Source organism: Medicago sativa, chromosome 3 (assembly GCF_051527215.1).
Source record: "Medicago sativa cultivar Bolivia chromosome 3, Bolivia_mono, whole genome shotgun sequence".
In the NCBI taxonomy this organism is placed as follows: domain Eukaryota; kingdom Viridiplantae; phylum Streptophyta; class Magnoliopsida; order Fabales; family Fabaceae; genus Medicago; species Medicago sativa.
In genome coordinates, this window is record NC_140751.1 from 100,654,937 (window position 1) to 100,673,465 (window position 18,529).

Genomic DNA, 18,529 nt, shown 5'->3' on the forward strand with positions numbered 1-18,529 from the left:
TAGCAATTTTCACTTACACACACATGAACCTAATACCATTATATGCTTGACCTGTACACATTATTTTTTGAAACGGGGTCAATTCACAGTAACTCACGGCTTAGATGTATAATTTCATAACTTAGTGCTGACCTGTTTAAAATCTATCATCATCACAACGAGCTATTTTAGTAGCAAGTTTCACTCAATATGAGAACGAACTTGTCAATTTAAATTACAATCTGACATGGTTTTTTTTTCCAGTTCATTTTGGCTTCACATATCTAATTAGGATTCACTTGTGTAAATTTCTTATGATATATAACAAGGGTCATTTGGTCTATTTTAAATTTAAAAGACCTTTTAGAATGTTTAGTTGTTTAATGTCACAAATTATAAATGGCCACCACACCTGGTATCACACAGACTTGCTAACAAAGCAGCCTCCGCACGGCAACTAGCTGAACCAAAACCAGATTTATCTATGATTTAACTAAAATTACAGATTTTAATTTGTTGTTAGTTAAATGACTAACATAATTCAAAATTGCAGGGAGCTTTTAAGAAGAGAAAAGCAGAGCTTTTGGAAATATCTATGTCTCAAAATCAAGAGGAAGAAGGATTGTCTTCTGAAAGCCATCATAATATGCCAGATGACTTGACTATTTGGAAGGAAGTAGCCCCTAAAGGTAAGAAAGGAAAATTATGGTTTAGGTTCTATAGGAACAAATGCTTCGAAGTATACTATTGGTTCATGCTCAAATGCCTTTAAGGAAAAAAACATGGAACAAGAGCTCTTAAAATGGAAAGAAAAGGTAAAAGAGCAAGAACGTATAAACCAAGAGCAAAAACAAAAATTGGAGCAGCAACAAAAAAGAATCGAGTCAAATGAAAGCATGCTTGCAACTTTATATGAAAAGTTGAATATGCCATTGCCTCCAAACTTTGCTTGTGCGACACCTATGCCAGATGAACCAAATGATGTTGGTGAAGCCTCTAATGGAAACAATGATGATAATTTTGGATTTGTATGATAAGTTTGGCCCACCTGGTTTTCTGTTGTTCAACTGTTTTTGTGGTTGTTGCTGCCAGTTTCTCTTTTTTTTTGATGAATTATGTGTTTGACTGCTGATGTCTTGTATTTGGCTTTGTCATGGGAGTTCCTTTTGGTTGGAGTTATGTTTCCAAACCTGTTTACCATGTTTTTTTGGCTATTTACTTTTTGAGGGCAGTTGTTGTCTCCCCTATCCCTGCTAGTGCACTTGATTCTGTTACTTTTATTGTTGAGTACTGACTAATGAACAATTTAGTCATGTTAGTTTGTGATATATTGTGTTAGAACATTGAACACTTACATAAATCTAGTTTATATAATTTTGTTTCAGACAATGAGCATTTGTTTACTCTTGAATTATTATTTATTTTTATTTGATTTAGTATGTATTACTGAATATAAATTTTACATATTGGAATTTATCCCAAACTCATTAAAAAATATGAATTGTGGCAATTCTATAAAATAAAAATAAAAATTATAACCATGATCGAAAAGCGTGGAAAATATTTTAAAGCAATTTTAATCCGTCCGAAAATCGTTTGAAAATTTATCTTAAATCCGTCTGAAAACCGTAGGAAATTAGAACTCAATTCCGTCTGAAAACCGTAGGAAATTAAATTAAATTCCGTCCGAAAACCGTAGGAAATTAAATTAAATTCCGTCTGAAAACCGTTGGAAATTAAATTAAATTCCGTCTGAAAACCGTAGGAAATTAAATTCAATTCCGTCCGAAATCCGTTTGAAATTTAGTCTAATATCCCACAACTGTGTTTGTGCGAAAACCGTACGAAATCCGTCTGAAATATATTTCGGACGGAATTTGGGACGAAAATACGATTTGCGACGCGGCATTTTCGGACAACGCCCAATCTGTCCGAATTCCGTCCGAAAACGCATTTCCGTCCGAATTCTGTGGGAAAGTTCCGTAAATTCCGTCCCAAAACCGTCCGAAATTTCGTCCGAAAATGACCTTTTTTTAGTAGTGTATATTGAGGAACGAGTATATATGTCAGAAAGAATAAAAGAAAAGAAAGTGTGCGGTGCGGCAAGAAATTTGGAAAGTGCGTGCGTGGTGTGACTGTTGGTTGTGAATTATTTGATGAATGGGAGTCTGAGTCATAATTCTGTGTATGTCTCGGATTTCAGATACAAATCCTCTCAATTTATAGAGAAACACGAAATAACTACTAGAACCTGGGGAGAGGAGGGTTGAGAGACTTTTGAGTTTGGAAAGGCACGTGGGATAAGCCACCAGTCATGTGCCTCATTATGGAAATATAGTTAGTGTACTTTGTAAGATCCGGGGTTTTTTTTATCTTATTTAGTTTGCTATTTATTTTATTTTGTTATTGTCGAGTCGATGTCGCTAATTATTTGATAAATGTTTTATGTTATTTTATTAAGAAATGAATATGAATATTTATTTTGTTATACTATGTGTGGTTGAAATAAGATGCATAATTAGAATAATTATTTTATTAGAGAAGAAAGGAAAAGATGACAATTGGGTGATCATGTGAATATAAAAAAAAAATAATGAATATTGTTACCATGTAGATTTCTTGTGTGTGCTACTACTAAACCTATTAGCAACGTGTATAAAAAAGTGTAACCTCCCACTCCTTAAGGATAGAGCCACTCTTTTAGGAAGGGAGTTAGAGGAAGGGTTAGTTCACAAATTATTAACGATTGGTTACCTCTTTCATTCACTACTTTACTGAATTCTACACTTTAAAGAAAATGGAGAGAAACTTAGAGAGATAGAATCTTAGAGAGTCTTGAAGGAGGAAGAAAGGAGAACTAAAGATCCACCCTAAGGACTAACAATTAGACTTATCACCAAGTAAGAATATTTCCACTTTTGAATTTGTTTCTCATTTTTATCAATTTACTAGACACAAACCCGTGCTTCGCACGGGGTTTACCTGCTTTTTTGACAGTATATTATTGGGGAAAGATAATAGATATTTATAGACTATAATAGATGAAAACGACTTTTCACGAGTAATAAATGGAAACGCGGAAAACTACCAATCATGCTAACTTAAAATTGTCTGAGTCATCCAACACAAAATTGTAACCGAAATAAGCAAATATTGTTTACACAGCTTGCATACATGAGATTATAGTTAAATACATCCAGATCATATGAAAATTTTATTCATAGAAAAGTGGAATCTGATCATAAATACAATGTCGTTGAAGTGATGAGACAATCTTTAAGAATAATATTTTAATTTCGATACAAAGCAACTACTATAGAAGGCAATATACGAAACACCATGAGATTCGATTAAGCATTTTCAGCAAGTATATAAAGATATTTTAGTAATTTACTTAATTTATTATCGGGTGGGTACCCGTGGGTATGAATACAATCAAATCTGTGTCTGTGTCCATATAATAATGGGTAGTCAAATACTCGTTTATTATACCCGTCGATGCCCATTTAGCTACCCGCTCTATGCCTGTGACGGATTTTACCCATGGGTACTTGTGGCCATGGGTATTTTTGTCACCCCTAGCAAAGGCAGATATTAACTGCAATTTAGTACCACGTATATAAATCCTTTCACATGATCTACAACAAAGGTAGATATTAACTGCAATTTAGTATCCAGTTCTTTCAGGTGAACAAACTTCTATATGCAAACTTTCTTGACAAAAAAATGCAACAACAAAGTTAAAAAAAGGCCATCACTGCAATTCTAATATCTGCTCTTTTCAATGCATGAGCATCATTCACAACATCTCTTGTCATCCCGACTGTCACCCAAATTTCAATGAATCCACCAACAAATGACAAAATAAGTAGACAACCTAGTTTGGATAAAAAATAATACAAATTATTTTTGATGTCCCATGAATAATGAATAAAAATAAGAGCCTGTTTAAATCGGCTTATTTGAACTTATTTACTAATATAAACATTTGTGAGATTGATTGAGAGAGCTTATATAAACAACTTATGAAATATCCTTAAAGTATTTTCAACTTATTTCCATAAACTCTCTTGTATGGCTTATTAAAACAATTTATAACTTATTTGCAGACTTTATTTTATATTTTGTTATAGAAATAACTTATACGTAAGCTCTTATATGATAAGCACTTAATTAAGTTGTTTATTCAAACAGAGTCTAATTGAACCATATAATATAATTCAAAAATAAATTGATCATAATCTCTAATGTTAAAAAGTCCATGAGCCCTAAAAAGCGATCAATACTCCAAATCATGAAAGTAAAATCACTAATGAACAAATAGAAAAGACAAAATTGAAAGTAGTCATTTTAATAAGATAAGCATAATTTTTTTAGGCATCTATACCTTTTTTGAAGAAAAGACATCTACAATTTTAGTTTTAATTAAAATCAAAATTTTATAAAAATTATATGCATTAGCGTAACAAAAAAACAGACACACATAAAGTATTACTCTAAATGCTAATATGTGTGTCTGCATATTTGCAAGGTTGAAGAAAGAAAATAAAAATATTTTGTATCATTAAATGATAGCGTGAATAAAATTATTTGTGTGGTTGTTATGATTAAACGATATTTAAATTAAATATATAAGTGATAAAAAGATAATAAAATTTCTTTGAAAAAAATGTAATAAAATTAAATGGAACGGCTAAAAAAAGATTAAATGGAAGAAAAAAACATATTGAAATATAATATTAGAAAATAAAAGAAAACGTTCCTAGCGTGAGTTAAAGAGAGGTGCTTGTGAAATATATTGTCGAGAAGTAGTTTTTTGAAGTAACATTCAACATCTTTTGGTCAAAGCTCATTCCATTCAATTTTATGCATTAAAAAAAGTTCCCTTTCTAGTAAGTACTTAAGTGATATTGTGTTTGACCTAACTTCTCCTTAAAAATGTAGAGAAGTTGAAAAAAACCGGGTCAAACGGTATCTTAATATCTCACAACGGCAGTGTAGAAGCAACTGAATTTGAGAGAAAAAAATTGGAAAACAGTTAAAAATAAAAAATTTGGAAAATAGTGAATTTTTTTTAAATAAAAAAATTGAAAAATAGTTAAAAAAAATCGATGAGGTAGCACTCAACCAAGCAACACTAAAAAAAAATTATATGCATCACCGTAACAAAAACACAGACAGACGGACATAAAATATTACTCTAAATGTTAATGTGTGTGCGCAAATATTTGCGAGGTTGAAGAAAGGAAATAAAAGTATTTGGTATCATTAAATGACAGTGTGGATAAAAATATTCGTGACGTTGTGTGATTATTAAAAAATATTGAAATTAAAATAATTGATAGTGTGTTTGACCTAACTTATCCTTAAAAATGTAGAGAAGTTGGAAAAAAAAACCGGGTTAAACTGTAACGCCCACTTTTTCATAATTGTTATTTGAATTGATTTATTAGAATATTATGTGAAATATTATTAATATATGTTATATTGGTGAAATATATGTTAATAGTTATTAAATAGGTATTTTTCTAAGTGGGGGAGAAATATTATTATTAGTAGAAATAATTAATTATTAAGGGAAAGAGTAGGACTGTGGTGAGAAGAGCAATTATGGAAAGAATAAAATCAGTAAGTGGGAACGAAAAACATAACGCGTATAACTGAAAAAAGAGGAGAGAAAGTAGAGAAGTCAGAGAGAACCCTAATTGGACGAAGAACGCGGCTGTTGGAATTCAGAAAACTAATCTAAGGTAAGGGTGGGATTCCTTTCAATAATCTTGATATGTAATTCTAAAAATTGGTGAATTGTTGTTCTTAAGGTTAGGGTTAGAGAAGTTATGATAATTGATGAATTATGATGAATTATGTTGTTGAATGCATGGTTATATGTTGTTTTACTTGCTATGTTGTATATAGATTCTGTAAACATTGTTCTAAATCATTTTGGGGGTTTGGGTGATTGAAAATTGGTTTTTAATAGTGATTCTTAAGCCAAAAAACACATTGATAAACTGATTTTTGAACTGCTGAGAAGCCCAAAATCGGCCACCGAATTGTCAAAATCGGCCACCATTTTCTGATCTAAATTTCCAATTTTAGTTCTGGAAAAATCGGCCACCGATTTTCTGACAGGCCAATCTAGGAAATACTCATATTTTTCACCCGTTTCTGTTTTGAATTAGCCTTCGGTGTAAACATAAAAGTTGTAGATAATTGAGTTAGCTTTCTAATGGCTTTGGAATGACTAGAAAATTATTTGTAGATTTTGACTTATGATGAAAATAGTCCAAGTGAGTCTTCAGAAAATTTTAAGAAAACTTAGCATGACTAATCTCTAGTTAGTCCAAAAACTTATGGTTGGTTTCTCAACTTCAAACTTAAGTGTTAGTGATTTAATTGAGGTGTTTTATGGGTATTTGGCTTATGTTCTATTGATCAAAACTTAATTGCTATTGAAGGATGTTTTGAACTTTGAGAGGAATGTAATTGATTTTATATATATGCTATGTTGTTGATTTCCGTTGTTGACGCTGTTGTATCGTCTAATGTCGAAGTTGGGGAGTGTGTCGTAATTGTTTTAGGCACATATGTTGTATTTGTAGGTGCTGTTGTAGTTGTATGTTGATATACACTAGTTGAGTCCATTGCATTTAGAGTTGTGTTGTTGCATAGTTAGCGATGGGGGCTTAATGCCTGACAGGTCCTTTATGACCTTAGCGATGGGGGCTTAATGCCCGACAGGTCCTTTATGACCTTAGCGATGGGGGCTTAATGCCCGACAGGTCCAATTATGACCTTAGCGAAGGGGGCTTAATGCCCTGGTGGTACCACATGCATAATGAAGTTGTCTAAGTTGTTGTTGAGTTTGTCTAAGTTGTTGTTGAAGTTGTAGTCGCATTGTTGAGTTGTTGTCGTCGTTGTTGCATGGTCGAGTCGTCGGTGTCGTGGTTGATAATGAAATTGTTGTTGTTGCTGTTCTTGTTGCTGAAGATGATTATGTTGATGCTTTATGTATTTATTTATATACATTATTAATGATGCCTGTTGTGATATGCTTTGTTGTTTTCATTAATTTGATGAATTATATATTATTATTATTATTGGATAAGTTTCTCACCCCTTCTGCTTGAAAATGTTGCCCTTCGTATGGGTAACTTGCAGGTAATGATGGCTTGTAGGTTTGGTCGGCTCAAGTGTCTAGGGCTCTGATACATATTAGGATGGGGATTCGTCGCTAGGCATGGCAATGGGGCGGGGTGGGGACGGGTTTTGCCTTCCCCATCCCCATCCCCTACTTCCATGTACTTACCCGTTACCCTACCCATACCCGACGGGGATGAGAAATTGAATCCCATCCCCATCCCCAATGGGTTCGGGTATTCCCGCCCCATCCCCGTCCCCGTAGTGAATCAATTTTTTTAATAAAAAAAGTTTTTTTGAGCTTCATTAGTAATATTGTAAAGCATTATCCAATAATTTACGCTCATTTTAACATTTCCCTACCGAATAATTTGGTTGCTCATTTAACCATCAATGAAAATTCTTATATCATGATAGTTATCAAACCAAATAACATGACATATCATTATCAACCCCTTCAACAAAAACAAAAACATACCTTTCTACATTCGGGTAGGGTTTGGGTATGGGTTCGGGGTGGGTACATATATCCCCATTACCCGTCCCGTACCCGTATTATGAAATCGGGGAAAACCCAAACCCATACCTAAACCCAGTCAAATCGGGGAAAACCCGTCAAATCGGGGTTGGTTTGGGCGGGTACCCATGGACATGGGTTTTGTTGCCATGCCTATTCGTCGCAACTGTTTTCGTTTTCTTCATTTCTTTTATGTATCATATTTTTGGTAAAAGACTTAATAATGGAGTTTATCGTTGTCGAAAATAATGTTGATTACGTTGAGGCCTTTGTGCCAAGATTTTCCCTTTATGTTGGATTTGGTTGAAATAGTAGTTTCTAAAGAATTATTCCGCTGCAGCTTTGGAGATATTTTAAATGTTGATTTAAATAAATAGCTATTTTCTATTTATGAAATTTTGATTAGCAGTGTGACACTCCGTTGTTGGTCTACTCTGATTAAATTAATTAATATTACGTTGTTGGGGGAACGGGGTGTTACATAAACGATACCTTAATCTCCCATAACGGCAATGTAGAACTTCTCCTTAAAAATGTAGAGAAGTTGGAAAAAAAGTTGGGTCAAACGATACCTTAATATCCCACAACGGCAATGTAAAAGCAACTGAATTTGGGTGAAAAAATTGAAAAATTGTTAAAAAATAAAAATTGAAAAATAGTTAAAAGTTATTAAATATATAAAAATTATAAAAATTATTAAAAATATAAAAAATTATAAAATAATTAAAAAAAGATGGTGAAGGACAAAATGGGAAATGCACCCTAAAAATGATGAGGTGTCACCAACCACACCCCATCAATAGGAAATTACTAAAATGCCTCTCCTAGGGGACAAAATGGTAAAATTCTAGGGACTTTTATTTATAGTATAGTAAGTAGATAGATTTTGGAAATCAGAGTTGTTCTATGAAAATAAATTTATTTTTCTCTTATGAGATTCGATTTGCTAGTTATCTCAATTAAGTTAAGATTGTCTTCTTAAAATTGGTAGTCAAATTTTTATAATAACATAAAGCTGTCTTGAATTTCTTGAGAAGGAAAGAGATTGGTAGTAGTAAAATATATGCAGGTTGTCTTTTAGAAAGGATAGATATAATTTGATTTAGTGAATTTGAGTCAAACATTGTGTTGGAGCTACATACCATTTTTGCATTTATTCTAATTGAAAAGAAATAGTATTTCTTAAATCTTCTGTCGACTATCTGCAATATGTAGTGCTTGTTTTCTTTGTACAGAAGAATTAAACCACATTAGTTCTATAATTCATAGTCAACATGGATTTATTAGAGAATTGAAATTGTCTTTCTGTTTAAATAGATCTTTTTGAACACCAAAAACAGACGGATATATACATTATTGACTATGAATGAAATTTATCCGTGACTAAAAAGGACCGTAACCCTTTGAGTGGACTTGGAATTTGAAAACATACTTTGGCTAGTTTTATTTTTATTTTAGAAAGGTTCTAACTTATTAGAGTTTTAAGTTTAAACTGATAGTTATATTTTAGTTAAAGAACTTGATAAATTTATATTTGTATTAAGTAGGAGTTATTGGTGAATAATCCTTGAATCAAACCCGAGCCTTGCACTAGTGCAAATCAGGGATTTGAAACCGGATTTTTAGGGATTCAAGACCTGTTTTTGAACAGGGGTTATATCCATAGGTGTGGTATGTTTGACATACGACACCTGTTTTTATTGGGAAAAATCAGGTGTGATATGTTTATTTTTAACACCTTTTTAAATAAAAAACGGTGTGAAAATCTAGTAGCACATTAAAAAAAATTAACCTGCAGGCGCTCTGTTGCCTACAGGTTATTCAATTTTATAATGCATTTATTATTTTATTTTGTACAATGGTGCGCCTTGTGATTAATAAATAAATGTATTATATATTTTGCAAAAGCAAAAGATAATGCATTAATAACTCCCCTCCAAGTACATGTGTCCAAGGGAGGGAAAAGAAAATACAACTCAAGTCTAACCCACATATACAAACTTCATATAACAAAATATACATCAAATGACTTTAACATATGAAAACAAAAGATCACTAACCCTACCCAATCAAACTCACCAATCAAATCTTATTCAGCACCCTGTGAGGTTATAGCAAACAACAATAGAATTGTGTCACTCCTAACAAAACTCCACCACACCTTAACTAACAAATCTCTCAACAACGCTGCTTTATTCATAGCATAAAGGAGAACATGGGTGGAATGGGTCTGAAGTTGTGATCGTCTTAGGACGAACTGTTTGTCCAACAAAGTCTACCGCATTGCCAACTCGAACAGACACTGATAGAGGCTTCAAGTTATCATCCACAATGAACAACATCCTCAGCTGTTACAACATATTTGAATTAAGACTAGCTTGAAATGGGGGATGGGAGAGAGGAATTTAAAACTCAAACAAACTTGCATAGCCAACACAAGGAAGTAGATAACATAGTAATATTTTATCAACACACGATAGCTTTGATATTGAGGCATGCATGCAACAACGTAATTACTCCTGTAAGCAATGTCCTATAAAAATTGAAAGGACTGTTAATATCGATTAGAAATTATTACAACAAATCAGTATGTCATCTGAAGTCACAACTCAACTAATTTGTTGTATGACAAAGGTTTAATTAAGAGACAGAAGCAGATGGAAAATAAGGGTCAACTTACAGGGGCAGTAGGACACGACTAGAATGATAAGGAATAAGTGTTAATAGTCCCTTTCCCAAATGTACAAGACCTTGGGTAATCCCCACCTGTAGTATAGAAAAGAAAATCAGAGAACATTGTAACAAACTGAATTAGAAAATAAGGAGGACGACTTAGTTGAAACATACACTAAGTAGAAGGCTGGTATCCTTGTATTAATAGCATGTCGAAAATTTGAGTATTGTTTGTTCCAGTGCCTATTAGACCTAAGGAGATAATTGCAACATGTAGCATACAAAATGGTATTTTACTTACAAACAAGAATCAAACCATAGACCACAATGATTCAAAAGGCTCTACAATCTTACTATTGCTACTTCTGAATCAGTATCATGGCTAAGTCGACTTAAGGTATCCACAACATTGAACTAATCAATTAAAGAGTTAACAAAGTAAACAAACATGAAATCTTGTTTGTGATTACTAATTTACAACAGTTGTTTACCATCTGTCATCTTTTCAGATCAAGGTTAAGATGTGTTCCACACTGTTGAATAATAATACAAAATGATAAAATGCAGGGTCACAAACCTTTGGGTTTCATATACGCAACAGATCAAGTGTCAGGGGAACTGCTTGACGAATATTCTGCTCTCAACAAGGAGTGTCACTGCTCATTCTGGGAACCAACATATGCAATTCTTAATCCCAAAATTGCACCAATTATAGTCGAACTATCTTCTTTTTCTATAAAATTACCAAGGAGTATCATTGCCTTGCCTTCAAAGGAAGGAATCAAATAAGGTAAAATATAAAAACTTAAAATATTCATGTCATACTATGGAAAGGAAAAAATAAAAGGAACTAACAAGATCAAATTCATTCTTGATACAAAAATTGACAATTCCAACTTCCGATAGTGAACCAGCAATGACATGGTTATCATTACTATGGAAGTATTTGTCAAATTAGGCAACTATAGAGTTAACAAATCAATGACCTTTACCTAAAACTACCATGAGAGCTTCAAAACCAAAAGGAAATATTCCAGGGCATTAGTAACATTAACTACACAAGGATAAGTTTTTAAGAAAGTATACTCATTTTCTCCGAGCCCGTTGATAATAAAACTCACCACATCAACAAATTTGTTGATGGGATTTTCCTTCTTGAACCTTTATCTGAACTCAGGCCTAAAAATTAACAAAAATCAATGTAACTACAATCAGAATCAAATCCAACTTCACCACAACAAATCCATTACGCTAAAATGATTAAAAAAATAACACTGAGCACTGATTCACACAATTTTTATCACCGAAACTTACATGAACACAAAGAAATCACTTGGCGCCTCTTTAGAATCTTTCTTCGACTGCTTCGTATCTAACGAAGACATAAATTAATCAAATAAATACAACACATTATCACAAATTTAGATCCAACAAATGTATCGATTAAAATAACGAAACTGAATATCACAATTGGAATTAGAATCACATAATAATCTCACAATCACAAATCTGATGTGCTCTTACAAAAAAGGAAAATCAAAAGAGGGATAAGTGGTGCATGATGGAGGCCGTGAACTACCAGGACCATTCAAACAAGATTAATCAATCCTAATAAACAAACCAAAGGCTTTAATTAACTACAAACAAACACTAAAGGAATCCATAAAAGAATAATGATATGATTAATAACATAATAATTACATTCAAGTGCAGAAGAAGATATTTATTTTATGGTTATTTAATAGTAAATAGTTTTTTTTTGTGTACAGGCCGAAAAAAGAAACTCATTAAAAATAAACAGAGACCATACTAACCCACAATCACACAAGCACAACACACAAAAAATTGGGCCAAAAATGCAGAAAAACCTGCAGAAAATTGCAGGTTCACAAATTACTCCTACAATCTAACAAATTAAGTAAAAAATGGGACAAAACCTGCAGAATTTTGCAAGTTACCACCACTGCCTCCTTGAAAAAATGTAACAGAAAATCAACTTGCACCATAGAAGATAATAACCATATCAATTACCTATTCTTATTAGTTCTCTAAATTACCTATTCTTCTTAGTTCTCACAACCTATAGAATGCCAAAGAGTACTTATCGGTTGGATCAGATTTTAAAGTACCTTTCTAGAGACATGCCTAAATTAAAACAAGAAGTCTAGCATGCTGTTTCGATAAACTAACATTTAAGAATAAATTATAAATATCTATTGCAGTGACATTGCTCCAAAAGAACGTTGAAAGAGTCAGAGATTTAGTATGAGGGCCGGCGACCAATAATCAAAGACAAAAAAAAAAAAATTAGGGACGCTATTCACAAACTAGTAAACTTAATCAAAACACCACCAAACAAAAAAAAAATGTCATCGATTAGAAATAAAAAAAAATCACAACACATAAACAAAGAGTTCAAAATCAAAACAATATGGTTAATTAATTAATTAATCAAAATAAAATCAGTAGTAGATGAATGAAATATCCTCTGATTGATTAATCTTAGGGTTTGATGCGAATTTTGATTGATGAATGAAATAAAAATAGTGCTAGATGAATGACATGAATACCTTCACTCTAATCGATAGTGGAATTGAAAAGATTAGGGACAAAAGAGTTTGATAGCAAAACTGAAGAGCATAATAGTTTGATTGAGGAACAACATAGTTCAATTGAAGGGTTTGATGAGGAAGGGGAGAGTTCAATTAAGGTTTTGGTGGCATGGGAGTAATTGAAGCCTTATAGGCGATAAGGGGAGAATTTTTTTTTTTTAAGGGATGTGTTTGATTATTATATAATAATCTTAATTATTTGGTGTATAGTAAAAGAGTTTGCGTTGTAACAAAAAAAGAGTTTTTGTTGGAGTGGGATTGGGTAATATTGGGAGAAAAAAAATCATATCTATTGTGTTGATAGGATGGCATTAACATGAGATAATGGAGTGTCTTCTTTCAAAGGTCTTAGGTTCGATTCTCTTTGATGTTAATTTAAATGGGTAAATTTGATTTCTTCAAGAAAATGAAAAACAAAAGATATCACTGGGTAAATTTGATTTCTTCAAGAAAAACAAAATTGATTTCTTCAAGAAAAACAAAAGATATCACACCTTTTTTCTTAAAATTAGGTTTGCAATAATATTTACAAGTTTGCCACCTTATTTTTTTTTTCATATTTAAAACCAATTTATTCTTAAAATCAGGTTTTAAAGGTTATCACTTAAACTAAAATTTCAATATATTTACAAAATTGCCACCTCAATTGTATTTCACACCTCTTTTTAATAAAATAGGTTTAATATTAATAATCCTTATGTCAATTTTTCACTAGTGTTGGGTAGGAAATTTGAGTAATAGGAATTGGACATTGAGCTAGTAAATACTGATTTGTGAAGGTGTAGCTTCGGTGGAGCAAAGACCACATGGACCATCATAATATTCCTAAGGGCTAAAGATCCCTTCATAAAACTAGGGCGACCCCCGTAAGGGCCTAGACGCCCTCCAGAAGGAAAACCCCTTCATGAAGACCTGGGCGCCCTCCGTAAGGGCCTAGGCGCCCTCCAGAAGGGCCACCAGGCCCAGGCGCGCCTTCCAGAAAGGCGCCGCCTCACTTACTCTCTAGAACCCTCCTAAAATCATCAAAAGTACGCCAATACCCCTGTTCCTTGGGGACCAAGCAACCAAAACCCAAGCCCATAAGCAGGCTATAAATAAGACTCTTGAGAGCGGTCTAAGATCATCCAATAATCAGTCTAAAAACCCTAATACACGATTCCTAACCCTAGAATCCTTACCGTACTTTTGCAAGTACAGTTGGCGCCGTCTGTGGGAAAAGGTAAAACTAACCTTGACCACGTTTCTGAATCGCCAGTTCGGAAACCCCTGAAACTAGACCTCTGAATCGTAAGATTCCCTTTCGATTTGGAAACCCCCCCCCTTTTTTTAACCAACCTAAATCGCACCCCACGTACGATTTAGAGAAAAGCCTCTCCTCATGGCAACACAGGAAGAGTTGGAATCCATGCGAACCCAGCTCGCTCAGCTGCAAGATCGAAACGATGCTTTGCAAGCTTCGATGGAGAACATTCAACAGAAACAACTAGAGGAGAAGGAGGAGTCGAATCAGGGCGAGATGGACGATCCCGAACCACAACCGCTGTCCGCCGAGATCTGGGACGCGCCAGTCCCAGAAAACTTCAAACCTCCCCACCTCTCCGTTTTCGACGGCAAGAGTGACCCCATGGAACACATCACAGCCTTCAACACTCGCATGGCCGTAGTCGGAGCCCCGGATTCCCTCAAGTGCAAACTGCTGGCGGGTACCTTTTCGGACGCCGCCCTACGATGGTACATGAACCTTCCACGATTCTCCATCCTCAGTTATCAAGACATGACCAGGAAACTTACCCAGCAATTCTCCGCCAGTCGCCACCGCAAGGTTTCAGCAACCAGCCTATTCAACGTTCGCCAAGGACACAACGAATCTCTAAGGGATTATTTAGCCAGATTCAACGACACAACCATAAAGGTCACAAACCCTAACCAAGAGGTGTTCGTAGGAGCTTTCCAGAATGGTCTAAGAGCAGGACAATTCAACGAATCCCTGGCTCAGAAGCCCGCCGACTCCATGGAAGAAATCATGGCCAGGGCAGAGTGCTACATCAAAGGTGAAGAAAGTAACGCTGAGAAGAAAGCAAGAGACGCCAGGGAGCGCGCGCCCAACAATTCGGAGCGGCGTCCTTACCAACCGACGGGCGGCAGAGACCGCGCCCCCTACAGAGGAGCAGACAAACGACCTTTCAATCCTTACTACCGCAAGCCGAACTTGGAAAACTTCACCCCTTTGAACACAAAGCCAGAGCGCATCATGAAAGAAGTCTATGAAACAAAGCTAATCCCAGAGCCGCCCCCAACACAACGCACCACTATGGGGGAAGACAGGGACAAATGGTGCAAGTATCACAAACTAAGAGGCCATGACACCGACTCGTGTATACATCTTCGACGGGAAATTGAGAAACTGATACAGAGCGGGAAATTGCGGGGATACACTCGGGACAAAAGAGATGAAAGACCAAAGGCGAGCAAGAAGGAAGAAGTCGCCGAAGAAAAGAGGCACACATTGAACACTATATCTGGCGGTTTCGCCGGAGGGGGCGAGTCAAGTTCATCCCGGAAGAAGTACGTGCGTCAGGTGATGTTGTGCCAGGAGTATGAGGAGCATGATCAGCAGCGAGGGCCCGACATTTCCTTCTCAGCCAGAGATTATCAAGGCGTGGTGCCACATGACGATGACCCTATGGTCATCACCCTACAGATCTTTAACTGGGATGTAAAAAGAGTCTTAATAGACCCAGGCAGCTCAACCGATATATTGTACTATGACACCTTTGATCGAATGGGTTTGGATCCAGAACAACTACAGCCTTTCCAAGGGACGCTGGCAGGATTTACGGGCGAGCAGGTTCATGTAAGGGGCTATATCACCCTGAAAACAACTTTCGGAAGTGGGGCTCACGCCAAAACCATCCGCGTCAGGTATCTCGTGATCAACTCGCCCAGTTCTTACAATATTATCATAGGGCGACCATCATTCAACCTTCTGGGAGCATTCTTGTCCACTAAATTCTTGGTGATGAAATATCCGCTGAGTGATGGGAAAGTCGGCACTATACGAGGCGACCAGAAAATTGCTAGAGAATGCTACCACAATAGTTTGCGCCTGCAGAAAGCAAAGAAGAAGCCCGATAACAAGGTAACTCATGAGGTTAACATGATCGACCTAGACCCGAGGGAGGATTTTCAGCAGGAACGCCTAGAGCCCACCGAAGACTTAAAGGAAGTCTCTATTGGACCAGAAACTCACCATACCACAAAGATCGGCACGTCCCTAGGCCCTGAAGAAGAAACCGCCCTGATAAACTTGCTGCGAAAGAATCTGGATCTCTTTGCCTGGAGCCCATCTGAAATGCCAGGGATGGACCCTGACGTAGCATGCCACCATTTGTCAATAAAACCCGGCGTGAAACCAGTTGTTCAGCGAAAAAGGAAAATGGGCGAAGAGAGAAGAAAGGCCGTAGATGACGAAGTAAAAAAGTTGGTGGACGCCCACTTCATAAGTGAAATAAAATACCCTACCTGGTTAGCCAATACGGTCCTCGTAAAGAAAGCCAACGGGAAGTGGAGAATGTGCGTAGATTACACAGACCTGAACATGGCGTGTCCTAAAGACCCTTATCCCCTCCCCAATATTGATCACCTGATCGACAGCGCCTCTGGATACCAAACCCTGAGTTTTATGGATGCTTATTCCGGCTATAACCAGATACGAATGGACCCCCTGGACGCTCCCAAAACGGCGTTCATGACCAACACCAAGAACTATCACTACGAGGTCATGTCCTTTGGTCTCAAAAACGCAGGCGCCACCTTCCAACGGTCTATGGATACCGCTTTTTCTCAGCAAATAGGGCGCAATCTAGAAGTGTATATCGATGACCTGGTAGCAAAAACTAAAGAAGGAAATAGTCATGCAGACGACCTCGAAGAGATTCTGAGCCAAGTTCGAAGATACAGAATTCGTTTGAATCCAGCAAAGTGTTCCTTCGGAGTACAGGCGGGAAAATTTTTAGGTTTCCTCTTAACCAGAAGAGGCATTGAAGCAAACCCCGAGAAGTGTCAGGCGATCATCAGCATGAGAAGCCCCTCGTGCGTCAAAGAGGTACAACAACTCACCGAAAGGTTAGCAGCATTATCTCGTTTTCTATCCTGTGCTGGAGACAAGGCTTTCTCTTTTTTCGCTTCCATCAAGAAGAAGGAGAAATTCGAATGGACGCCAGAGTGTGTGGAGGCTTTCCAGCAGATAAAAAGTTTTCTGTCAAGCCCGCCCGTTCTCCAAAGACCTAGTTCAGGCGCCGTCTTATTCTTATATTTGGCAGTCTCAGAGAACGCCATAAGCACAGTCCTGGTGGAAGAATCAGAAACAGGAGAACAATCAATTTACTTCGTTAGCAGAGTGCTTAAAGGTGCAGAATTACGATACCAGAAGATAGAACGACTAGCCCTGGCCGTGGTGACAACGGCGAGGAAATTACGACCATACTTCCAGAGCCACAAGATTGTAGTAAAATCCGACTACCCCATCAGGCAAGTACTTGGGAAGCCAGGCTTGGCAGGAAGAATGGTAGCATGGTCTGTTGAACTGTCTGAGTACGACGTACAATTTGTCCCTCGAGGAAGTATCAAATCCCAAGTCTTGGCGGATTTCGTCGTAGAGCTTTCCTCGCCAGCTCAGGAAAAGGCTCCTTTCGTGTGGCTCCTATCCGTGGACGGTTCCTCCAACTTGAAAGGCAGTGGTGCAGGCGTTGTTCTGGAAGGACCTGACGACATTCTCATAGAGCAATCCCTCGGGTTCGAATTCAAGGCAAGCAACAACCAAGCTGAATACGAAGCACTGATCGCCGGCATGACCTTGGCCCAGGAAATGGGGGCGGAAAATTTAAGGGCCAAGAGTGACTCCCAACTCATAACCAGTCAAATCTCAGGCGAATATCAGACAAAGGACTCCCAACTTTCCAGATATCTAGCTAAGGTGCAGCACCTCGCCAAACGCTTCGCATTCTTTGAAGCAATTTACGTGCCACGAGAAGAAAACTCCAGGGCAGACTTATTGGCAAAGCTCGCCAGCACCAAGCGACCCGGGAACAACAGGACCGTTATCCAGGAGGTGGTCGCCGCTCCCAGCACGAGGATTGAAGAAGTCCACCACATCACCGAGAACAGAGAAGGCTGGATGTGACCAATACTAAGGTACTTAACCGGTTCGTTCACGCCCGTCAACAGCGAAGAGGAACAAACAGTCAAAAGGCGAGCTTCAAAATTTGTCATAGTTTCCGGCAAGTTATACAGGCGTGGACGAACGACTCCTTTACTACGATGCCTAGGGGAGGATGAGACTCACCTGGTTCTTCTGGAGGTACACGAAGGGGTGTGTGGAAGCCACATAGGGGGCGCGCTTTAGCTGCAAAGCTTCTTCGAGCTGGATATTTCTGGCCCACCATGCTTCAAGACAGTTCCGAATTCGTCAAAAAGTGTGACAAATGTCAAAGATTTTCAGATAAGCAGCACGCCCCAGCTCAAGAATTGACTTCCGTTTACTCTCCATGGCCTTTCCACAAGTGGGCAGTCGATATCGTCGGACCATTCCCTCTTGCACCAGGTCAAC

At 36.8% G+C, this 18,529-nt stretch overlaps 1 protein-coding gene, 1 long non-coding RNA gene and 1 pseudogene across 5 annotated transcripts; 2 read left to right on the top strand and 1 right to left on the bottom strand.

Annotated features, from left to right (window-relative positions):
* Positions 1–523: 523 nt before the first annotated feature.
* Positions 524–1,156, top strand: LOC146942910 (uncharacterized; annotated as a pseudogene).
* Positions 1,157–9,476: 8,320 nt separating this feature from the next.
* On the bottom strand, positions 9,477–13,069 carry LOC146942911 (uncharacterized). 4 transcript variants are annotated; one of them, XR_015033573.1, is made up of 6 exons: positions 12,880–13,069; positions 11,624–11,681; positions 11,396–11,488; positions 10,887–11,042; positions 10,317–10,402; positions 9,477–10,169 (listed from the first exon to the last, which is right to left on the bottom strand). It is a non-coding gene; the product is annotated as an uncharacterized LOC146942911 (long non-coding RNA). The 4 variants fall into 4 exon arrangements; XR_015033572.1 differs by having other exon boundaries at positions 10,887–11,075; XR_015033571.1 differs by having other exon boundaries at positions 10,887–11,075; positions 11,302–11,488.
* Positions 13,070–14,299: 1,230 nt separating this feature from the next.
* On the top strand, positions 14,300–18,103 carry LOC146942912 (uncharacterized). Its single transcript, XM_085750068.1, has one exon. The coding sequence runs from the start codon at positions 14,300–14,302 to the stop codon at positions 18,101–18,103; it is 3,804 nt and encodes a 1,267-aa protein (XP_085606194.1).
* Positions 18,104–18,529: the final 426 nt, after the last annotated feature.

Coding starts and splice junctions, on each gene's coding strand:
- LOC146942912 (XM_085750068.1), top strand. CDS start 14,300: ATGGCAACACAGGAAGAGTTGGAATCCATGCGAACCCAGCTCGCTCAG.